This window comes from Girardinichthys multiradiatus, chromosome 18, assembly GCF_021462225.1.
Source record: "Girardinichthys multiradiatus isolate DD_20200921_A chromosome 18, DD_fGirMul_XY1, whole genome shotgun sequence".
Classification (NCBI taxonomy): Eukaryota; Metazoa; Chordata; class Actinopteri; order Cyprinodontiformes; family Goodeidae; genus Girardinichthys; species Girardinichthys multiradiatus.
This window is the reverse complement of record NC_061810.1, coordinates 5,416,348-5,439,958: the sequence shown is the minus strand read 5'-3', so window position 1 is coordinate 5,439,958 and position 23,611 is coordinate 5,416,348. Positions and strand designations below refer to the sequence as shown.

At 40.3% G+C, this 23,611-nt stretch overlaps 3 protein-coding genes across 5 annotated transcripts; 2 read left to right on the top strand and 1 right to left on the bottom strand.

Annotated features, from left to right (window-relative positions):
* Positions 1 to 1,023: 1,023 nt before the first annotated feature.
* il4i1 (interleukin 4 induced 1) lies at positions 1,024 to 8,745 on the top strand. 2 transcript variants are annotated; one of them, XM_047390930.1, is made up of 8 exons: positions 1,024 to 1,073; positions 1,683 to 1,788; positions 1,965 to 2,179; positions 2,281 to 2,393; positions 3,485 to 3,686; positions 3,767 to 3,835; positions 3,910 to 4,046; positions 6,885 to 8,745. In XM_047390930.1, exons 2-8 carry the CDS (start codon positions 1,758 to 1,760, stop codon positions 7,651 to 7,653), a joined length of 1,536 nt encoding a protein of 511 aa, XP_047246886.1. In that variant the 5' UTR covers positions 1,024 to 1,073; positions 1,683 to 1,757; the 3' UTR covers positions 7,654 to 8,745. The 2 variants fall into 2 exon arrangements, with proteins under 2 accessions (XP_047246886.1, XP_047246885.1); XM_047390929.1 differs by lacking the exon at positions 1,024 to 1,073 and adding an exon at positions 1,141 to 1,480.
* A 2,304-nt stretch (positions 8,746 to 11,049) lies between these two features.
* On the bottom strand, positions 11,050 to 12,092 carry timm8b (translocase of inner mitochondrial membrane 8 homolog B (yeast)). The gene is made up of 2 exons (XM_047391494.1): positions 11,819 to 12,092; positions 11,050 to 11,495 (listed from the first exon to the last, which is right to left on the bottom strand). Exons 1-2 carry the CDS (start codon positions 11,918 to 11,920, stop codon positions 11,328 to 11,330), a joined length of 270 nt encoding a protein of 89 aa, XP_047247450.1. The 5' UTR covers positions 11,921 to 12,092; the 3' UTR covers positions 11,050 to 11,327.
* Positions 12,093 to 13,313: 1,221 nt separating this feature from the next.
* sdhdb (succinate dehydrogenase complex, subunit D, integral membrane protein b) lies at positions 13,314 to 23,536 on the top strand. 2 transcript variants are annotated; one of them, XM_047391493.1, is made up of 4 exons: positions 13,314 to 13,466; positions 16,556 to 16,669; positions 19,259 to 19,403; positions 23,028 to 23,536. In XM_047391493.1, the coding sequence occupies exons 1-4, from the start codon at positions 13,418 to 13,420 to the stop codon at positions 23,191 to 23,193; spliced, it is 474 nt and encodes a 157-aa protein (XP_047247449.1). In that variant the 5' UTR covers positions 13,314 to 13,417; the 3' UTR covers positions 23,194 to 23,536. The 2 variants fall into 2 exon arrangements, with proteins under 2 accessions (XP_047247449.1, XP_047247448.1); XM_047391492.1 differs by having other exon boundaries at positions 19,256 to 19,403.
* Positions 23,537 to 23,611: the final 75 nt, after the last annotated feature.

The window sequence follows — 23,611 nt, the reverse complement described above, 5'->3', positions numbered from 1 at the left end:
GCAAACTTTAAATATTTTTTTTTATCCTAACAGATTTGTTTGTTTGGTCATTTTACTGTTGACATTTAGATCAACACAAAGCATTCCACATTACAGGTTAAAATATTATTTAAAATGGGGTTTTTTTTAGGATACAAAAACCTGTCATTTTAAACGGGGTGTGTAGTATACACACCCCGTCAACTCTTAATCAACTCTTAATCAACTCTAAATTGAACTTTGACATTGCAAAACAGAGCACTCTGAGATGTTGCCTTTCAATTTGAAAAGAATCAGATTTCTTTAGATTGGGAAGCACACTGATCTGATTCTTTACTTCAAGGACTTCAACAGAACAACGATGCCCATAGACTGCTGGATAAAAGAAGAAAGGCTGCATGGTGGCGCAGTTGGTAGCACTGTTGCCTTGCAGCAAGAAGGACCTGGGTTTGATTCCCGATAGGGGGTCTTTCTGCATGGAGTTTGCATCTTCTCCCCGTGCATGCGTGGGTTCTCACTGGGTACTCCGGCTTCCTCCCACAGCCCAAAGACATGCCTGTTAGGTTAACTGGTTTCTCTAAATTGCCCTTAGGTGTATGAATGATTGTGTGCATGGTTGTTTGTGTGTTGCCCTGCGATGGACTGGCGACCTGTCCAGGGTGTACCCCGCCTCTCGCCCATAGACTGCTGGAGATAGGCACCAGCTCCCCCGCGACCCATTATGGAATAAGCGGTAGAAAATGACTGACTGACTGACAGTTTAATAATGATGATAGATTTTAATCTTCATACACTTGAGGTTGGATATAAATAATTTTACATGGGACCAGAGCATTTGCATCATTGCTGGTTATGTAAAACCTTGGAACTGAAAGAAGTGCACTTTCTTTTCCCAGTAATTATACACAAGAAAACACAAGCATTTGCCTGTATTGGATATTTGTTTCTTTGGGTTTCAGGTCTGAAGTTAGGAAAATGAAACCCAACTTTGCCTTTTGCTTTCATTTTCTGCAGCATATAAAAGCCATGTGTTTGCTGCCCTGTGGAGGACAAGCAGAGAAGTGGGGAAGTCTGCTCTCCACATTATCACACTGGTGAGTAAGGACCAGTTAATATTTGTAGCAATTTTTATTAATTGACTGTTAAGGGGGAAAAATATGGCTATAAAGCTAAGCGTTTTGTGGATACTTCCGAATAAGCACTTTCAGGTCAGATCCTGAAATGAGGGAAGATGAAGGAAATGAGGTGTGCTGCTGACTGGTATACCCCACTAATCTGATTTGTTCAGTGTGGTTGACTCTCAAGCCGGTGTGGGAAAATATTTCTGGAAGGCCTAAGGAAGCCATCATAAAAATGACCTCGTGTGCAGCATGGCACATACTGTGCTTCCCAGGTTTTCCAGTCAGTCTCTGATACTTTAGCCTCACTAGGGACTCAGGGTCATCTCTGCTCAGTCATGCCTAGGTCTGCAACAACTTACCATACATTCCCTTTGACAGAGGTGAGTTAATGTAGCTCTGAACTGGGAATATGTCTTTTTTAATTTTCATTTTAAAAATACAATAATTATCAGGCTTTGTTTCAAATGTAATTTATTGTGTGCGTATGTTTTCAACAGGGTACATCTAATTTAGTTGAACTTCTGTTTGTTCATTTAGCCAGATACTCTCTTTCTAAACCTAAAGCATGCTTGCGTTTGTTAGGTTTCTGTTTCCTCTCCTGGTGTCATTAACCACAGCAGAGGGACCCAGTCTAAACTGTGGAGTTCTGTTCTTAAGATGATGCCTCGCATGGCACTGTGCAAGTTTGGTAAGTTTAACACAGGTTGCATCTACAAAATAGTTATAATCAGACATCATGTCATCATCATTTGCCACAAGTCATTATTTTGTACTCTTTAAAGTAAGCAAAGCAGGCTAAAGGTGCATGGTTGCATTTCCTGTTTTAAATAGGTGACTTGATTTGTAATTTTCTCCATCTATTAGCCCCACTGGTTCTGGTGGGAGTTGTGGTTTTTGCAGCAAGTGGGATCTTAGAAGACCCTCTCTATGAGTGCCTCCATGACACTGACTACAGTGAGCTCCTGGACATTGTGATGAAAGGTCTCCCTGCTGCTAAGACGCCTCGGCACATGGCAGTGATCGGCGGGGGCATGGCAGGACTGACAGCTGCGAAGGTCTTAGAAGATGCTGGACATAAGGTTAATTATATGGGGAAAAGGCCTATAAAAGTGTCGATAAGGTGGTAGCGGATGATGTTCCCATGGTGATGATTACGTTTTCCTATCTATGGATCAAAAAGGTGACCATACTAGAAGCTAGTGAGCGTATCGGAGGACGGGTGGAGACCTTCAGGAACAGAAAAGAAGGCTGGTATGCAGAAGTAGGAGCCATGAGAATCCCAAGCTTCCATAAGTGAGTAGTGAAAGGACTGGTCCAATGTAGCGATATGTTTACAGGGATGAATTCTGGCAATGTTAAATCAAAGTTTATCTGGAGAGAAGGTCTGCAGATGTTTGTATTTGTGGAAAAACAGAAATGATGCTACCAGACCTTCTTCAGCACAACTCTGATGTTTTGTCCCTTTAAAGGAATCCTGTCCTGTTTTGTTTTTTTTATTCTATGCATATAATTACATGTAAACACCAGCCTTAAGTGGGAAAGTGAGAAAACTTTCAATGAAATGCTGAAATAATAAAAACACAGAACGATTTTATGTATCAGAATATTATTAAACATTATATTGTCTTTATAGAGCTCTGAACTGATTTAACATGTTTCATAGTGGAATTATAGCAAGCGTGGCAAGCTCTATTAAAGCAGGACGTTTTGAAGTTTGCTATTTGTGCATACAAATGTTTCCGTGGCAAGAAGAGAATACATCAGCAATGAGCTCTGATAAGTAATTCAGATTGCTGTGAGCAGTTATAATGTAATTTCCAGCGTGTTTGAAATCCATCATTTTACAGTGAGAAAGATTATTGACCTATGGAAAACATTTAAGACACTATCCATGCTTCCAAGGAGTTATCATTCAAGCAAAAATGTCAGAAATGTAATCCAACACCTTAAGTTTGGGCAAAATTGGGACGTGCGAATGATGTCATATTGTAAAGAAGAAAGGGAGAAAGGGAGAAAAGAAGAAAGTCTCAAATCTCTTCACAATGATCTGAGAAACTGATAGTCGTATAAAACAAGTTACAACTTCAAGTTATTACTGCCAGGTGGTTCTACACCTATTGGATCATGAGGTCAAAGTGTTTTCACTCATCATGTTTCCTCTTGGCTTCATCTTTAGTCAATAAAGAGATAATTGAACCACAGAATTTTAAAAGGATGTATTTTGTTTTCACTATCACGATGTAATATTACAGGAACAGACTGGGTAGATATTTTCTTTATATTACCATGTGATTACTAATTTCCCAGTTTTCTGTACCTTCAAAGAATAAAGGAAAATCTCTCTAATGTGGATGGAATTTTAACACAATATGTTTCTATCACAGGATCCTGCTTACCTTTATCTCCACATTACAAATTCCTCTGAATCACTTCATCCAAGATGACATCAACACCTACTACTTGGTTAATGGAAGGCTACACAAAACTTACTCTGTAGAAAATGACCCCAGTGTGCTCAACTACAGCTTGAATGACAGAGAGAAGGGGAAGTCAGCTGCTGAACTCTTCAGTCAGACACTCTGGAAGGTCTTTAGACATGCAGAGAACTGAAAATAGTTATTTCTGCACTTGTTATGGATCATTTGTTCAATGGTGTCTGTGTCCAGGTGACGGATGACCTAAAGACACTGGGCTGTAGTGCCATGTTGAATAAATATGATTCCTACACAGTGAAGGTAAGACATTTGTCAGTGTACTCTTGGAATAACAGCTGACATACAGACTCTAGTAATTGGTCTGTGATCTGCAGGAATATTTGGTTAAGGAGGCCAACCTGAGCCGCGGCGCTCTGAGGATGATCGGTGACATCCTCAATGAAAACAGCCTCTTCTACATGTCCTTGATAGAGATGCTGTACATACAGTCGGACATCAATGACAACACAGAGTAAGATATTCTTCATAACTGCATGATATCATGGTTGAATACCAAGACAGCTCCAGGAAGCAGGAAAAAGGCTTTGGGAGAACATTTATTTTAGAATGATGAATGGAGAATCAAACTCAATTACAATAGGAAGTAATGTGAAGTGTCATTTATGATTACTTATAGCCACAATTGAAGAAATTACCGTATAACATTATGAAATGCTTTGTTTAGAGCAAGGATCTTTAGAGGGATTAAGTGCACCCTCCATTTGCAATTCAGGAATGGTACAAATATGTTCCGCCAGCATAGGTGGTTGATGCAAGTGGACATTGTTTTAGAGCAAGATTTTTACTGACAAATTGCAGACTAGAGTGTACAAATGTGTTAAACGTGACTAAATGCACGAAGAGTTTTCTTAGAAAGCACACTTGCAAAATGTTTGCCTCATAAGTCCTAAAAATATTGTATGTTTAATTTGTTGTTAAGCAGGTAAAAATAAAAATGTTAATAAGTTTATTTTTGTATTTTCCATTTAAAAATATTGAATTTTTGTGGACTGTGAGAATTCTCAACATGACAGTTTTGGTCCATGTGGGTGAATGTTTGGGCACCACTGGTTTAGGGGGCTGAAATGGAAGTAGGCCGGGCCAAAATGCAAAACGGAAGGATAGACCTGCTAAAATGGTTCTTTAGTATGAGAGCAGGCTGCTATTCTGCATCCTTTAACCCATCTGAGGACTTTACTTTAGCTTTGTTTTCATTTACATATTAAAAGCAGGGTTGGTAGAGCATTTTTTTTATATTTTAAAGCTCAAAGAAGAAGAGCCTCTATAGCCTTTTATTATACTTAATGATTAACAGGCTGCTTTGGAACCCAATTTGGTCAAAATAAGTATTTTAAAAGCAGGAGATAAATACAAATGTTATTTTTTTTAAACTAAAATGTATTAAAGTTTAGGCTTATTATTTTTGTTCTGTCATACATACGTACATAATCACAGTTCCATGCACTGTGAGCATGTTGGAGGGCTTAGAAAATCTGCAGAGCAATGTAGATTGGCTCTACAAACTGTACACACTCCAACACAATAAGATCATAATTCATTATTTCAAAACATTTTCAGCTTTTAATGTGACATTCATCATGTGTAGTTAAACTGAAAAGCAAATAGATCTGTTAATCGGGGGGAAAAATTAACAATCCGACACTTAATCTGACAGTTAAACTAATACTTTGCATAATCACATTTTATTTTAGTTGAGTCTTCTTTGGTTGGACTCTATCAGATTGTGATAACATCTGGTATCTACAGCTCTCTTCAGGTGATGCCATAGATTTTCTGTCAGATTGAGTTCCAAAACTTTAATTGTCCTGTTAATTCCTGCTGCTGTTTTCCTATTTGCAACAGGAATTAACCAGACTGACCAGTTTCAGTCACATCTTTTCATCCATTTTGGGGAAATGTCCAGTTTCTGAAGTGTCTGTGTTTTATTACCTTTTCTTCAACTATTGGTGAATGCATTCATTGTACCATGGTGTATATAATGTGGGTTTGATGTGAACTTAAGAAGACTGAATGCTGAAAATAGCTATTCAAATAGGTTATTGCAGCATTTTATTTTTTCTTCTAAAACATATACTTGTTTTTCAGTTGAATTGTACTGGTATATGTCACATTAACGAAAACATTTAGAAAGATAGACTCATTTTTTGTACCACAATACCTGAACTTTTAACAGGGTGAGAGCCACTTTAAAGCTGCAGAAGGTGACCTTTATAAAAATGTATATTTTACATGTATGTTAAAACTGTCACTATGTCCAGGACCAAGTTTGTAGTCCAAGTATGTGAAGGCCATAGTCAATGTAAAGCATATCGCTGATGTTTCGTGCCAACCAGTGAATGTGCCATAGCTGTTTATCTGACATCATTGGTGGCCCTGCTTACTAGCCTGCGCATTCACTGCAGGCTTTGCTGTTGGGAAAGAGCTGTAGCACAGCAGAGAGCAAGGGGAAGGGACCTGTAAGGTGTGCTTGTTCAAACTTTCAAGCTAAGTTCACTGTTTTCTCAGAACTCCCTACTGCAGCTTTAATTCAAGACCTACAGCTGCCAGTGGGATATGCATTCATTTTTGGAACATGACATTTAGCAGGGTTTACTTTCATAATGATAATGTTGTTCTGGGAAAAGAGGTGAAAATGAATAGAATAATTTCGCCATTTATTTTTTGCATCTTCAGAGCCCCAGAGCATATGGGAACAATGGTTTCCTGTTAGCATTGATATCATTTTGGCAGGTTAATTCAATTCAATTCAGTTTATTTATCTAGCGCCAATTCACAACACATGTTGTCTCAAGGCACTTCACAAAAGTCAGGTACATACATTCCAATTAATCGTAACCATTGAACAGTGCAGTCAGTTTCAGTTATTTATTAAAATTGGATAAAAAGTTTTTCTATCTAAGGAAACCCAGCCGATTGCATCAAGTCAGAGACTTGTAGCATTCCCTCCTCCTGGGTGAGCATGTAGCGACTGTGGACAGTCACTGGCGTTGACTTTGCAACAATCCCTCATACTGAGCATGCAGGTTAGCTAATTCAAATCTAGTGCTCACTACTATTTTGGTATATTTATGCCACTGGTAAATGTTTCCTTTTTCTCTTGGTTCGTAGATCACTTTGTGAGCAGGCTTTTGCCAGATAGTTAGGATACAGCTGACATAGCTATTCTTTTGAATCTGATCAAAGAAGGAACATCACATTTGACAAAAACAAACTGTGTCAAGAAAAGTCAGGTTTTCATGCATACAAATGTATTCTATAAAAAAAAAAATTTTCTGTGTAATTTTTTCAGGTACTTTGAAGTGACAGATGGTTTTGACCACCTCCCAACAGCTTTCTACCAAGTTCTAAATGCCACAATCCTGCTGAACTCCAAGGTGAAGCTAATTAACCAAACAGGCGGGGCTAATGTGACAATAACATATGAGGACTGGCGTAACTCAGGTTCATTGTCAAACATGACAGTGGACTATGCCCTTGTTACACCCACAGCCAAGGCCACCCTTTTCATTGACTTCTACCCCCCTCTGTCTGGTGATAAAATGGAGGCCCTGCGCTCTGTTCATTATGCCAGCTCCACAAAGGTGGTGCTCAGCTTTAAGAAACGCTTCTGGGAGCAAGAGGGCATCACAGGAGGGAAAAGCATTACCGACCGGCCCTCTCGCTTCATCTACTACCCCAGTCACAGTTTCCCAGGCATCACTGCAGGGGCCCTCCTGGCTTCCTACACCTGCTCTGATGACTCCACACTCTTCCAGGGGATGAGTGAGGAGGATTTGATGGCTGTAGCTCTGGAGGACTTGGTGAAAATCCATGGGGAGTATATCCGACCGCTGTGCACAGGGGGGCTGGTGAAGAAGTGGGGCCTGGACCCATACAGTCTTGGAGCCTTTGCCCTGTTCACACCGTACCAGCGAGGGCACTACGCCCAAGAACTGTTCCAGAGTGAGGGACGGGTGCACTTTGCTGGGGAGCACACAGCTACTCCTCATGGGTGGATTGAAACTGCTATGAAGTCTGCTCTCAGAGCAGCTAAAAATATCAACAGCTTGACTCTGTAGTTTCAGATCCGTTTAATATTTTTTCTTACAATCTCACCTTTTTTAGAATTTGTCCAATGTCTTGAACCCTGGTTCATTCTCCATCTGATGTAATGTCTGTTTTATTATGGTATGGAGATAATTCTGGGTCTCAGTATCAATGGTTTAAAGTTTAAGTTGTTAAAGTCTTTTAAAATCAGTGGTGCTTCTTCCATGAATGGCACATTGGGCAAGCCCCCCCTTCAGTCACCCTTCCACACCCACTACTGCTTCAACAATACAAACATCTACAGAAACAATCCCACTTTTTGTTGAGATAAATTCTTCAAATTTCCCAGTTGAATGTAACTAAAGGGAGCACCCAGCCAGTCTAGCTAAAGGAAAAGAAGCCGTCTCAAAATAAATTCACGCACATGCCAGCCTAAGTGGGCACTGTGAATGACAGCAAACACACCCTGATCTCCCTATTTGTACCAACAAGCAGGGGTGTCTTCTCGCTACACAGGTGCCAACTCTCTATTGACTGCACATGCAAAAAAGCAATAGAAAACTTGTTCTTGGTACAACTTAAGGATTATATAGTTATAAAATAAATTATACTTATTTTTTACATTGGTGCTCATCCACCCCATTTCTAATGTGTCCCTGGGCAACTGCCCATATCATGAATATGCCACTGTTCAAAATGGCTAAGCTTTTTAATCAGTATAATTAGGTTTTTAACAACTGACTTACTGTCAGTTATTGATGATATCAGCTCAACTCTGAATATTTGCGAAGCAGGGAACATTAGGGCAATGAAAAGTACACATTATAAACCAGTTTTTTTATATTTACAGTATTTTGCTCATTTCAGACACTTTTTACTTTCGCAGCTACACCTTTTTCTCGATTGAAATTGTGACTTTAATTCACTAACTCTTAACTTCATATGTTTTCATATGTAATGGAACACCAGTAAACAGTCCTTAGGAAATTATTGTTATGTATCTGAACTAAAAAGGTATTACCCTTCTTTGCCAGCACTGTACCATGAATTCTGTGTTCATTGATCTGAATAACTGACAATGACCCATTCCTTGTGTTTATGTAGTAAATAAATGCAGTACTTGACACAGTTGTGGAGAGAAGTCTAAATGCACTCATTATGGACGTAAATATATGATCTTTGACCAAGTGTTTGTTTATTTTGATCCATTCTTTTTCTGGAGTTGACTGAGTGTGCAACAAGCAACTTCAATTAGTTTTAAAAACCAGAACCCAAGTTCCAATATTGAATTTTGTATAACAATGTCCTGGGGGACCTTGGTGATGGCAACAAAATATTTAACCACACTTCCTATCAGAATTAGTAGGGTTCATTTGAATTGGTTGGTTTCCCGGAATGGGTCAGGCTTTCAATCATAGCTCATAAACTTTTAATGTGACTGAGGTCAGGGCCGTCCCAGCAGCTTAATGTAAGCTTTCTTTGTACATTCCCAAACCGGTTTTGATTTGTGTTGGGGATCATTGTTCTGCCACAACACCAAAATATATTCAGGTTTTAACCATCTGACTAAAACTGTCACCCTCAGAAAAAGGGAATACATTTTGGATGTTAAAGAACAACCCAGGAACTGCAAAGGATCAATCCTATCAAACCTGAAGATGCTGAAACACCAGTGTCACTGTACACTGTGAAGTGTTTCACATCGACTTGAATTGAGAAGGTACTATAAAGACAGACGATCCTGTTCTAAAATCATAATGTCATCTAATTTGCATCTAATACACAGATTTCCTACAGTCAAACGACAATGGAAAATAGTTAGTTCTGATTAGAATCAACCTGTCAAGGAACTACAGGTGGAAATTAATATCCTTTGCTATAACCTGGCACCATGCATATTTCCTGTTTTTAGGTCATTGTATTGCTGTGCACTGTCCCTGTACAATTCAAATCATCATCGTCATCTAAAACGATAAATTGGTTATATATTGCACCATTCCAGATGTAAACTTCTGACCTGAATACTACATACATCAGTCAGCCTTGCATCTTTGGAACTTTTATAAAATTCTCATCATTTTCCATAACCTCCTGATAGTCAGTTGTAAGGAAATTGGCTTTATGTCTTTAACGGGTAAGATAGCAGGAGGTCACTCAGGTATTCTGGCTTGATCAGGGGTCATAATCTGTCAGATCTTCTAAGGCTCTACTGGAGCAAGCAGTAATTTGGACCACAGTCAACTGAAACAGAGTGGGATATAAAATTACAAACTATCAAACTGAAATATTTATGAGAGTTGAGCATGTTATGATTACTTATGTCCTTGAAATAAGGAAAATACTTCACAATCGATAAAAATAAACTGATAATTTAATATGTGTATGAAACCATTTTTCCTGATACTAAACAGGAGTAGGAAAAACTGTCAAACTTAAAACTATTTGGAAATACAAACTGAAAAACGCTGAAAGAATGAACAGGACCATTAAACAAAAAACTTGAGGCTTGTGGAATCAAAGTAATCATGAGCTGCTCAAGGCTTTTTGGACCATACTATGCCTATCTCATAACAGACATTTGACAAAGAAAAGTACTAAATATGAATTGAAGCTGAAATTGTCATGGCTTCATTGCTATGTAGCAAAACCTAAAAATATTTTTAATTTAGTTATTTCAATATGAAAATAAGCCCCTAAAATATATGAAAAAAGAAGAAAAGATGACATGGGTGGAAAAATGCCTGTGTTTCAGAGGTATGTTTGAGCAATTACAACACAATCAGAATGTGTTCCATCACAAACGTACACTAGATAGCCCATGATGACAAAATGAAAATGCGTTCTTAGAAAGAAACTGAGCGACTAGTTGGCCTACAGTTAAATAACCACAGCCAAATATAAAGAGAATCTTAATGAAAACCTGCTCCGACTAAATAACACAGCAAAGATGACAATGGAGTTGCTTCAGGCTAGCGCAACCAGAGTCCTAATTTAAATCCAACAGAACATCTCAGGCAAAAACCTTAAACAGTCAGCATGACTGCACAAAATGGGAGAAAATGTCACAACCCAAAATGGTGGAGACATAAGGCTGGAACTACTGCTAAAGGTTCTTCAAAAAAGCCATGGGTGTGAAAACTAAAGTACCTCTTATGTTTAAATGTCAACTCCATTTACAAATGTCTAAAAAACATGCTTTCACTTTGACATTATGGTTTACTTTTTGCAGAATCTTATGAAAGAAAACTATATTCAGATAAGTTTTAGAATCACTCACACAACAAAATATGGAAAAATAAAGGTGTGTAAACCTTCTGGTGGCTCTGTACGTGCCAAATAAACTTGTATTTTTTCATGCTACATATAAAATACATAAATGGCCTAATTCTCTATGATCCTTTAACTTGGAGACAGAAAACAGAACCACACAATATTTGAAGATTTTAATATGTTTTAGGAGCACTGAAGTAGAGCTTTTTTCAAACTTTTGACAACCTACAGAGATTTCACACCAGAGCACAGATTAATTCCACTAGTGAACCTGTGGGAGTTTAATAACACCTTCAAGATCTACATCCAGAAACATTAGAAGACTTTATCCCACATCTCCATCAGCCAAAAGCAAACAGTCCACTTCACGTTCTCTCCCATCAACGTGGTACAAAACTGTCTATGTGCTAATAGTCCTCTTTCATCAGGTCCATGATCAGTGAGTGCCCTTCTGCACCATCTGTGTGAAGCGGTTGGTGATGGTCAAGGTGGTGTCGATGAACCTCTCCACACAGTTCTGCAGACACGTCTCTGTCCGGTAGTCCAGCTTAGACCCTGGACTGTCCACACACTTGTCCCAGCACGCGTCGGTGAAGCTGTGCACCTGGAATACACAGCAGCACACAGTCAGAAGCTCAGATGGACGATTCCGATTGTAATTATAACACACAGACACTGTATCTGACACCTCAGAGTCCAATGTTAGATTAGCTCGATCCATGGTTCCAGAGTCCAGGATATGAGGTGAACTTTACAGCATCTCATTTCTACATGCACATAAGTGTTAACAGGGCCAACATGAGGCCTCAGTACCGCATGGAACAAATAAAGCATTAAGTTTGGGTTCTTCAGGACAGTTTGGTATTTCCACAGGACAGTGTGGCCCCCAGCATGTAACCTGCCTGCTGCTGGGGTGTGGGTACGAACCTGAGCCTGAAACTGGGCCTTCTGCTGCTCTATGGCGATCATCTTCTGAAGTTCCGATGCTTCTGCCTTCTCCGAGGCGCTGAGATTATCGAAGCTGTCCATGAGCCTCCAACCGAACAACAAGAGTCCAGAGAGCGACCTGACGAACCGGGACTAAGCGGCGGGCAGCCGTGTCCTTCACTGTTACCGGCGTGTGACTCCGGCTGAGGAGATCTTCAGGAAATCCAGAGACAGCGCTGATCTACAGACTGCAGAGATGTTCCTCACAACGTGATGGGTCACATCTCAGTACTTTGGAAATCAGCATCGTGATTGTGACGCAGGACGTTACGTTCACCAAGATCTTTGACGGCAAAGAGAAGTTTACTCGAGTCCTAAAAATACACTGAAAACGTTTGTATGCAAACTTGCTACTTTATTCCAGACAGATGCATAATTTTATATTTCGACTAGTATTTTCCTAATTTAATTTACTTCTGAATTGTCTGTTAGTAATTATCTCAGATATGAACAGCTCAATCATCATCTTTTTTTAATTTTCAATCTTTTAAACAGTGTAAAAACTTGGTAACTCCTGTACCATTTAAGTCAACTTAATAAATTAATTAAAACATACATAAGTAAATATACATCTCATATATTTTCTTCACCTGTTTGCTACCTGTTTGCCAGACACTGAATGCCACAGACAAAGGTAGGTTTCTGCCTGGGGCGAGAGCCGGCCCGAGGAAGAAGCAAACTAAGCTGCTGCTCAGGACATCACCAGGCCCAGAATACATATATTCCACCGATATGAACATTTTTAGTTTGAGTAGTTTTAAACTGCTAAGGTCAGCAAAAACAGAAAGTGTAGTGACTAGCAGTTAGCTTCCTCCACTTCAAGAATCTATTTACATTTTCAGCAAGCTCAAGGTGATATGATGTATTTGTGCCACAGGTATGGGAACTATTACCAATCATAAGTTCAGAGAACTTCACTTCGACAAATCCAAACTAACCCTTTAACTAATCATACAGAATAAACTATTCATAGTTTGAATGTTATGTTTATATTCATAATTAAGTAGTGCTTAGTTTAATGGTTTCTGGTGCTCATGGTGACTGAAGTAACATTTTATGCACAGAGTAACTGCAACTAAATATCAATAAAGAAATGACAATTGGTCCCTTTTGCTTGAATCTACTGACACTAGTCTGAAATGTTGCACTTAGGATACAATAAGTCTGAGAAATAACCTTTATTTAATGAATAACATGAGCCAGAACTAGGGCCACACATTGAAACTCTATCTAGGGCCCTATGCATTCTCAGGCCGACTTTATCAAATTAATTCATAACATTAAGCTTTTTTAAAAAATAAAAATGAAAAATATGCCAGCAGAGTTGTATGTGATTTTAAAAAGGGTGTGTTCCAAAAGCTTCCGAAAATCCCAAATTGATCTGAATACTTTGCATATTTAAGCCATAGTAACATAGGAACAGTTGACAGATTTTAAGCGGAGTGACTCATCTTCTCGGACATTCAGCATCTTTGTTGGACCTGACGACTCCGTGATGTACATCCGGGTAACGGTGGTGACCTTGGTGGGTTAGTCGTCATGGCGGCCATCATCAGATTGAGTTCTGTGTGTCGTGCGGGTGTAAAACGTGAGTACTGCTCTCTGTCTTCCAGGTTGGTGGGTTTTCTGAACCCGACTGCTGAGCTGAGAGCAGCGGGGTGTGAGGAGGACTCGAGGAGCGTGGCAGTGGACAGGAAAACCCACGGCCGATAGGGTTGTTACGTTCACGACACAAAGCAAAGCGAGTTTGGGAACACACAGCTGGATGTTGGTAACCTTTCATAGCTCCTTTTCCTTTGGACGCTGGGAACTCATCCAACCAGAGCCTGAAATAAAGTTGCTTCGTGAAGTGATGTAAAAACCTGCCGCCATGATGAAATCACGGTTACGTCAGGGGCTCGACCCGCATCGTTTAGACAGCAAACCTACAGGGTTCCTTCACTTATAGGAAAAGTGAATCTAGAGTATAAAAATGATCTGTGCTTCCAGAATCTTTCCCTCTCTCATTGTCTAAAAATAGCATCCATCTATTTTCACACAGTCTGTTATTTCCCAGGCTCGATGTCTGACCCTTGTAGAAATAACTGCTGTTCACCGTCAGATTTTAAACTATTTTGGGTTTAAATAGGATAGGAATTTTAAACCGGGAGCAATATGTCATTTTGACATCATAAATATTTTCATAGACCAAATGATAAAATATTAAACATTGTATCGAAGATATACGCTGCAAACTATGTGAATAAAGTGTTTAATAAAGTCACTAATAGACGGAATATAAAGGAAGCAGTGTGTCCGTGGTTGTACCACTGAGTTCTGCTTTTTATTTAAACTTTCTATGTTTCTGATGACACTATACAGTTATGATGAATGCAGTTAGTATCATTTAACTCTATTATGGATCAGAAAATATTAGAAAAGGTCATTGATCGTATTGGGTCCTAAAACTAGATGGATAAGAACATAAAACATATTTGGATGGTTGAGGCTGACCAATAAAAATTCAGGCCAGGATTTCTTACTTGATCAGTTTTATTTGGCCATATTTTTGTTTTCTGCTGCTAATTCTTTTTGACTATCAGAATTGTAATGTTTTTAGGACTTGCGTTCTTTCATGCTGAAATAAGCTGCCTGAATCTGCAGGATAGATGTTATGGTGCAGACATTTCATGTTACAGAGTTTTTCCACAGCTTCCATCCTGGCCAGTCTGCACCATGTTTTACACTTGAGCTTCTGCTATGATGGCTTTTTAGCATACTATCATATGTTATCCCCATATGGAAAGTCTCTAAAATGGAAATGTCACTAATAAGTATGTTTGGAAAGCTGCTTCTGAAAAATCGAGAACTCTTGGAACAATCTCGATAAGTAGAGATATTTGGTCTTGATATTTTGGTGAACTGTGAGGCATTCAGATGTTTGGATAAATATATTGGATATTTCACACAACAGAACACCTCAGCTGTCAAGCACGGCAGTGGAGGGGTAGGGATCTGGTCTTATTTTGTGTCGCATGCTGGCATCTTTTAACCAGTGTGTTCCAGATTTTGAGGCTGTGCTCAGCAGCTAGTGACAGGCAGGTGAAACATCGCGAAGCTCTAAAGCTTTCCATCTAATGGTGCCGAAGAACATTCAAAGCTTTGAGGCTTCATTCTAACTAAGAACAGGAATATCTGCTGCTCTCCTGAAGCCCTTGATTCAGAATCAGTCAGCCCCTCCCCTGCCTGCTGCTGGAAGTTTTAAACTCTGCTAGTATGGGAAGTACAGCCAGAAAAAAATACACATGCTAACCTCTTTAGCTGAGAAGGCAAACCCACAAGCGTTGTTCCCTTTGAGACAGGCAGGTAGGAAATACCGAAGGAAGCCACATGCTAGCCACACTAACGCTACAAGCTAATGCTACGTCACTGATGTTTGAGAGCAACTTGAAAAGGTCAGTGAAGCTCCCGCATGACGTAAGCTAACGCTATCTGATTAAGTATTGGCTTCACAGACAGAACAGTGATGGTTATGGTGGAGCCAGACGAGTGGACAGCCGAAAACTGTAGGAACCTGCAGCAACCTACCCTGCTGCTGCAGCTGATCGCTACAGAAAATATTCAGCAAAATCACCAGAAAGACACGATTAAGAAAGTTAAATAATTGTCATATTGTAATAATATGTTTTTCTCTTAACTAGAAAGAATTGTGTGCCTTCAAAAAACATTGCAGCGGAATCAAAAATGGTTTTGAGTATTTTTCTAAGTATCGTTATCAAGTTTAAAATTCCAGTGTCATGCAACTCTAGCTCCCACTCAGTGTTTCCAATGGGTTCACTTCAGGATAGGGCTGAAAAAATGAATTGGATTGAGATTCATCTTTAACTGGAGTATACAGACTCTAAAACTGGTCATTTGCTGAAAGAAAAACCCACTCAGGGCAGCATTAGGCCAAAGTTGTACAAAAAATACATAGATTTTACATTTAATATGAAAAAACTTCTTTGTAAATATGCTCTATCCAGAACTCCTCAAGTAGCATAGCTTTAGCTTCACCTGGTCCAAATCCTGAAAAAAATTATTAAGTTCCTTTTGTTATCCGATTATTAACTGATAAATAGGGGGAAAAAAGTCGACAGATTAATCGATTAAAAATTGTTAGTTGCAGCCCTGTTTTACAGAATATCGCGTTTTTTAATCAAAGCAGGAATGTGAACAAAAAAAAAAAGCATCAAATTCCGTGGCCCAGTCAAAGTCAGACCTCAACCCTGGAGACCCTGTAAGGACAAGCGGTTACAGACATTGACTTCATCTCATGCAGCTTCTACATTTTGACTTTGTTCTTATTATTCAAATCAAATTCAAACATACTTTATTAATCCCAAAGGGAAATTAAATGTGGTTGCAGCTCATATCCTGCAGGTTTCTTCAAAGAACCATTGTAGATGCTGATGGTTGTGGGCGGGAAGGATCTCCTGTAGCGGTCTGTCTTACAGCAGACCTGAAGAAGCCTCTGACTTTCTAATACACCTCATTTGAATGTTTATTTGAAGTTCTACATAAACGTACAGCCTCAGCCTATTTAATGTGTAGGAAACATTAGAACTAAAAGATGTTTTTGAAAGGTGCCACCCTCTGGGAGAGTTTTATCTGTATAACCTGGATCCAACTAAAAGATCTCCTGTTTTCTCTCGTCAGCTTGGTCCTTCTTCCAAAGCACCCTACTTGCCAGGCCAGCTGTTGTCCTTCACAAAGAACATCTGCAGCCACACCGGCTGACTGCAAGGATTCATTCTTCGCAGCCTCTCTATGGTGAGTTCCGAAAACAATGCTGCAGCGAGATTCAAGTTGCATACACAGGAAGCTGTACTGTGGCTACTTTATGCACAGTGCAACCAGAGAGATTAGCAGGGATTAGAATCCAGACTTTAAATATTAAGTGAACATGCAGGGCTATGCATGTGTCTGAGCACAGACAGCATGATAGTGGCGAAGTCCTATGTGGTGCACTGTGGTTGCATCAGTATTGATACTCCTCTGCACAGTGTAAGACCTAAATCAATACTGAATGTAGGTGCCCACCTGGTGATGTGGTTCACATGCATGTAGAACACGACTTTTTTTCCATTTCACCTTGTAGGTAGACTGAAACCTGCCTGTGGTGCACAGGCGGTGTTATTTTGGGTAGTGTGCCCTTCATCTCATGTCATGTTTTCTGTAGTATGGAGTAGTAGAGTAGTTGAGCTGCTTTCTCCATAGCAGTGAATGCAGTAATTGTTTATTAATAATATTAATATTCCAGGTTTCCTGAGTTCACACTTTGCACTGCTGTGACATAATTCAGCCTGTTGAATGCAGACTTCCTGCAGCAGATGCCTGCTCCTGACACATTACACTGGCCAGGATGTCAAAGGTCACAGAGATGGTTTAAAGCACAGTTGAAGAAGCAAATGACTGAGGAAAATGTGGATTTATCAAACTGATGGCATTAATGCTGTTTGTACAAATAACATTGTCATTGTATTAGTTCCTAATATCGTGCAGTTCCAATGCAAAGGTTGTTATATTTATCTTTTAAATACCAAAATATAGTTTCATTTGCGAACCTTAATGCTGTCCACACGCTCCACCACCTCCCCCAATTTTGAACAAACCTTAACACGAGTTACAGTGATGATTTGACAAAGAGGGAAGGAATCCAATGTGAGAAACAATCTGACGTGTTTGTGATGATGACCCGACACTCGTTCAGCATGCATCACCATCCCAGGCCATGCTACTCTGCTACTGGCTGCCAACATCATCAAGCAGTATATACAGGTCCTTCTCAAAATATTAGCATATTTCATCCGACCAATAAAAGAAAAGTGTTTTTAATACAAAAAACGTCAACCTTCAAATAATCATGTACAGTTATGCACTCAATACTTGGTCGGGAATCCTTTTGCAGAAATGACTGCTTCAATGCGGCGTGGCATGGAGACAATCAACCTGTGGCACTGCTGAGGTCTTATGGAGGCCCAGGATGCTTCGATAGCGGCCTTTAGCTCATCCAGAGTGTTGGGTCTTGAGTCTCTCAACGTTCTCTTCACAATATCCCACAGATTCTCTATGGGGTTCAGGTCAGGAGAGTTGGCAGGCCAATTGAGCACAGTGATACCATGGTCAGTAAACCATTTACCAGTGGTTTTGGCACTGTGAGCAGGTGCCAGGTCGTGCTGAAAAATGAAATCTTCATCTCCATAAAGCTTTTCAGCAGATGGAAGCATGAAGTGCTCCAAAATCTCCTGATAGCTAGCTGCATTGACCCTGCCCTTGATAAAACACAGTGGACCAACACCAGCAGCTGACACGGCACCCCAGACCATCACTGACTGTGGGTACGTGACACTGGACCCCTTGCATTTTGGCATTTCCTTCTCCCCAGTCTTCCTCCAGACTCTGGCACCTTGATTTCCGAATGACATGCAGAATTTGCTTTCATCCGAAAAAAGTACTTTGGACCACTGAGCAACAGTCCAGTGCTGCTTCTCTGTAGCCCAGGTCAGGCGCTTCTGTCGCTGTTTCTGGTTCAAAAGTGGCTTGACCTGGGGAATGCGGCACCTGTAGCCCATTTCCTGCACACGCCTGTGCACGGTGGCTCTGGATGTTTCTACTCCAGACTCAGTCCACTGCTTCCGCAGGTCCCCCGAGGTCTGGAATCGGCCCTTCTCCACAATCTTCCTCAGGGTCCGGTCACCTCTTCTCGTTGTGCAGCGTTTTCTGCCACACTTTTTCCTTCCCACAGACTTCCCACTGAGGTACCCTGATAGAGCACTCTGGGAACAGCCTATTCGTTCAGAAATTTCTTTCTGTGTCTTACCCTCTTGCTTGAGGGTGTCACTAGTGGCCTTCTGGACAGCATTCAGGTCGGCAGTCTTACCCATGATTGGGGTTTTGAGTGATGAACCAGGCTGGGAGTTTTAAAGGCCTCAGGAATCTTTTGCAGGTGTTTAGAGTTAACTCGTTGATTCAGATGATTAGGTTCATAGCTCGTTTAGAGACCCTTTTAATGATATGCTAATTTTGTGAGATAGGAATTTTGGGTTTTCATGAGCTGTATGCCAAAATCATCCGTATTAAGACAATAAAACCCCTGAAATATTTCAGTTATTGTGCAATGAATCTAAAATATATGAATGTTAAATTTTCATCATGACATTATGGAAAATAATGAACTTTATCACAATATGCTAATATTTTGAGAAGGACCTGTATTTCCTTTGAAAACCAAATGAGTGAACAGATTCTTAATTTGACAAATAAGTGCTCATGTAAATTATTTCCTGAGCTCAAGTGAAATTCAGATGTTTCCTTCATCACACATGAATAATAGCTGTTCTTTGTCTCGCTCTGCAGCAGGTTCCGACTCCAAAGCCTCACTTCACTGGACAGCAGAGCGAGTGCTGAGCATCGCCCTTCTGGCCTTGGGTCCAGTAGCTTACTTTAGCCCTGGGCCTGTCATCGACTACTCCCTGGCTGCGGCTCTCACCCTGCATGGACACTGGTAAGACTGGCAGAAAACAGGTGCATTTATCTAAGAATTGTTTTATCAGATTTTGTGTAAAAATACACAACTGATTTCCACTTGATGGGCTCTGATTGACAGCTCAGATACCAGCCAATCACAATATTAAATGCATAGAAACTTACCCATCATTTATGGCCTGTAAAAGAATCATCCAACAACATGGACGTTGATGTATTATTTATTACATCAGTACAAGTCAGATAAAGGTCAGGTACCTTGCTCTATAAAAGAACCAGTTGAAAGAATTGTTCTCCTCTATTTGTTGGAGTCCTTTTAAAAAAGGAATTGTTAAAAATCAGAATCGGCAGGTTCTTCGGAGGAGCTGGAATCCGGATCAACCCGGAAAATCTCTGGATCTCTGATTTAGTCTTGGATCACTCGTTGAAAATAATTCATATTAACTGTTCAAATTTGAGTTGTGAAATGGATCCTTTTGCCTTCGTTTGCTCTGCTGTTGTGTTGAACACAGTGAACCTGGTGAAGTGGGCAAATACTTTCACTTCCTGGCTGATTGTCAGTTTCACAAGATCACCCTGAGGGCTGGCAGATCGATTCCTCTAAATCTTAGAGGAATCGAGGTTCAATGGCCAGATGCCCATTCTGAGGTTTATGGAGGTTATTTGATTCAGATTTTGAGTCGGTGTGGAAATGAGAGAAGACCGGACTTTACTTAGTGTGGGAAAATATGATATTCTTCATCAAATGAGCCTGACTCAGTTACAGATCCGGTTCATTCATTTTTGAACACACATACACACACACACTTGATCCAAAGGGGTCCCCAGCTTTTACAAAGGTTTAACCAATGAGGTCCTAAGGGTTTAGAGGAGGCAGCCATAGCTGTCAGCACATGTTAATGCAGCCTTGATTTCTTTGTGCTCCGTTTGCAGGCTTCAGAACCTGGCTTCAGTCCATGCTCTTTGTCCAACAACCTAAACTCGGACAGAACAGCAGTGCAGGGGTACGCTGCAAATCCTGCTCACAAGTCTTCTTGTGTGATTTCTCAAGGTCTAGCGCTGCTGATTGTGAACGCTGTTGTGATGTCATCAGCTTAGACTGAAGCATGAGAAACAAGGAAAGGTCTCCTTGTTCAAGAGACATGGCGCCTAATAGGATTTTAAAGGAATGTTGGCAAAGAATGGCAACCTGATGAATCAATAAGACAGTAAGCTCTTATTTAGTCTTGAGTTTTTTTAATGGGAATCTGGTTCTGAAGTCTCTGTCAGGACCAAAGCTTTGCATACTGACAGACATGTTTTGTTTCCATACATTTCTGCTTCAGTTATAGTTGCAGTTTCCATTGAGTCTAGGCTGCTATGAAGCAGATCAGATGAAATGCAATTAATTACTAAGTGGATAGAAATCAATGTATTTTTAGTTCTGCCACTATTGCCCCTTTTCCACCGGCTCGTTTTAGCCAGCGCGGTTCTGCACCACTTGGTTTCGCTCTACTTGGTACAGTAACTGTTGTTTCCACTGACCCACCAACAGCTGAAGCTACGGCGACTGAAGCCCCGCCTCCAGCCATGAGTGTAGAGCACTGTGCTGCTATTAACGTTACTGTGTTACATTCATTCACATTAAAGTAATCCGTGTGAAATGATAGATAAAAAAAAACATGAATAAACTAAATACTAATAACGTTTGTATTAATATATATGCAACAATGTGTTATGTTTTTTCTATGTCTAAAATGATCCACTAGGACAATTATCTGGAGCACAACCCAGCCAGAACTTCTAAAATAAGGCTCAGGGGTTCTGATGTTAGGGGGATGTGACAGGAGAAGCAGAGAGGAGAGATGCTGCTGTCTGGATGGTGAAGGTCCAAAGTTTGCCTGAAGAAGTTACAATTTTGGACTTTATGAAGACGTTTTTGTCTTATCCATGGCAATAACGGGGACAAGCACTTAAAATTGCAAAACCGCTGACCTATGACCTTTGGAGTTAGTTTTAGGTTGAATATCCGTGCTCATCAGATTCAGTGGACTCGTCCTCCCGTTTGGTCCGATGCAGACAGTCTGATTACGGGCAGCTGCTCTCTGCCTGCTCCCTCCTCCTGCAGACGCTGGTTCTCTTAAGGACCGTCAAGAAATGTCCGAACCAAACATGTTGTTTCATGGTGGTTTTGTTTTGTGTGTTTTTGGGGGAAATGTTTGTACCTCTGAACGACTGATTTTATGTGTTCTCAGCTGGTTTAGGATGTTATTAAATACAGCGATCTGCCTGCGTGTAATTCAGAAAGCTGATGTGTCCTTTTTCTTTTCTGTCAGCCTTCAGGCTGGTTTATGATCTGTAAATGTTAAAATTAAATGTATGACCTGCTCCAGTCACTGTGGTCCTCAATATTATTGTAGTTGTTTTTGAGTTTCAACAAAAACTTTCTCATTTCTCCCCCTGCCACGGCCAATCAGTGAACAGCAGTCTGGTCACATGTAGTCCCTACTCAGTCCCGGTCGTACCTGCTCAGGAGCAGAGACCAAAAAACAGTACAGAAAAAAACAGTAATGGAAACGCTCGCAAAGCGAGCCGAGTAGAGTAGGGCCAAATCGAGCCAGTGGAAAAGGGGCATAAATGACCTGCAAGCATCTTTTCAGTGATGTCAGGTTCTGCTAGGAGTAAACGGAACGAGGACAAGGCAGCTGATTGCACTCTGTCATTCTGATCTGATAGGAAGAACCGTACAGTTGTATAAATGGAGTTGTGCGTTAAGTAATTCTTCTTTTGTCAGACATTGTTTCCTCAAAGGAAACATGCTGTTAGTGAGGACCTCATTCACAACCAAGCTTCTAGTAGGTTTGCACCCAAATCAAGCATTTAAGAAGAGAGGTTAAGCTGATGTACCGAAAGCATCTGGATGCCAAAGAAAGTTCAGATGGTTACAGGATACTTTCCAAAAGAGAACTCAAGGAAAGGATGGTGCTGCCACCAGTGCATAGCTTGCTCAGGAATGGAAGCAGGCAGCTGTGACTGTCTGTGCACACATGGTGAGGTGGAGATGTTCTCTCATAGAAAAACATTAAGGATACACTGATGTGCTACAGGAAGTACCAGGATTGGACAGAGGTACAGTTATCTTCCCAGATGGTGTCCTCTCTGCCTGTTGGGACATTTAGAGAAGAAAAGGTGAATGCTGCCATGAGCCCTGTGACATGTTGACAATGAAGCATCCTGATACCATTCATGTGTGGGGCTGCTCCTTGTCCAATGGAATGGATGTTTGTAAAAACCCCGACTAGCGATCCAGAAGCAATTTGATGATGAAAAACATATTTTTCCAGCATGACTGTGTCACAAGTTGAAAGTGATAAAGTAACATTTTGGCTCCATTGTTAAAAAAACTTCCCAGATCCATTTATCAGAACTTGATACTTTGCAAAAAGCTGATGTATTTTTTAATAAAAGCATGTGAAATTTATGGCATTTTTACTGAGTTGATATCATAAACACATCTGACAAAAATATCTTATAAAAATGAAGCAAGTTTGTGCCAAACAGGACCTCAGTCCAACAACACATCTTGACGGTTAATTCAAAGCATGGTAGGAATTGTTGACTTGTCTTTCACAAACTGACCTCACAGCTCATCTTTGCTTTGCAGGGGTATCGGTCAAGTGTTAACGGATTACGTCCATGGGGATACAAAGATCAAGATGGCCAACGCAGGCCTCTTCCTCCTGTCCACGGTCACCTTCGCCGGCCTCTGCTACTTCAACTACAACGATGTGGGCATCTGCAAAGCTGTCGCTCTGCTCTGGAGCAAATGAAAGGGACTCTTGGACTGGCAAGCTCAGGAGGAACTAATATTTTGGGAGAAAACTTGTCCTGTCTAATTGTAAAAAAAAAAAAACAAAATTCAGCATGTTCTTTGTAAATTCTTGTGTCATTTTGAAATTACTTTGGATGTAATGTGTTTGTCTAATGAATGCTCGTAAATTCCAGCTTGGTTTTTCCGTTGAGTTTATTAGGCTGCAAGCTTCCATTTTCCTCTGGAAATATTTTGGAAACCGCCCTTATTCACCTTCACTCTAGGCTAAATTCAAGCATTTTCATCCAAACAGCCATGACTCTGATCAAGTCTTACAGAATACAGCTGTTTAACATCTTGTATGTTTTTCTCCATTTTTGATTCAGTCACGCATGCTCTGACGCATCAGGGCTGCACTGCAGATTTGATGGGTTTTT

Excerpts from the sequence above, each read along its gene's own strand:
- il4i1 (XM_047390929.1), top strand. The coding sequence starts at position 1,436 with ATGCCTAGGTCTGCAACAACTTACCATACATTCCCTTTGACAGAG. Across the intron at positions 1,789-1,964 it reads CATGGCACTGTGCAAGTTTG|CCCCACTGGTTCTGGTGGGA; the intron begins GTAAGTTTAACA and ends TCCATCTATTAG. Across the intron at positions 3,836-3,909 it reads ATGATTCCTACACAGTGAAG|GAATATTTGGTTAAGGAGGC; the intron begins GTAAGACATTTG and ends TGTGATCTGCAG.
- timm8b (XM_047391494.1), bottom strand. The coding sequence starts at position 11,920 with ATGGACAGCTTCGATAATCTCAGCGCCTCGGAGAAGGCAGAAGCATCG. Across the intron at positions 11,496-11,818 it reads AGGCCCAGTTTCAGGCTCAG|GTGCACAGCTTCACCGACGC; the intron begins GTTCGTACCCAC and ends TGTGTATTCCAG.
- sdhdb (XM_047391492.1), top strand. The coding sequence starts at position 13,418 with ATGGCGGCCATCATCAGATTGAGTTCTGTGTGTCGTGCGGGTGTAAAA. Across the intron at positions 16,670-19,255 it reads TTCTTCGCAGCCTCTCTATG|CAGGTTCCGACTCCAAAGCC; the intron begins GTGAGTTCCGAA and ends CTCGCTCTGCAG. Across the intron at positions 19,404-23,027 it reads CTCACCCTGCATGGACACTG|GGGTATCGGTCAAGTGTTAA; the intron begins GTAAGACTGGCA and ends TTTGCTTTGCAG.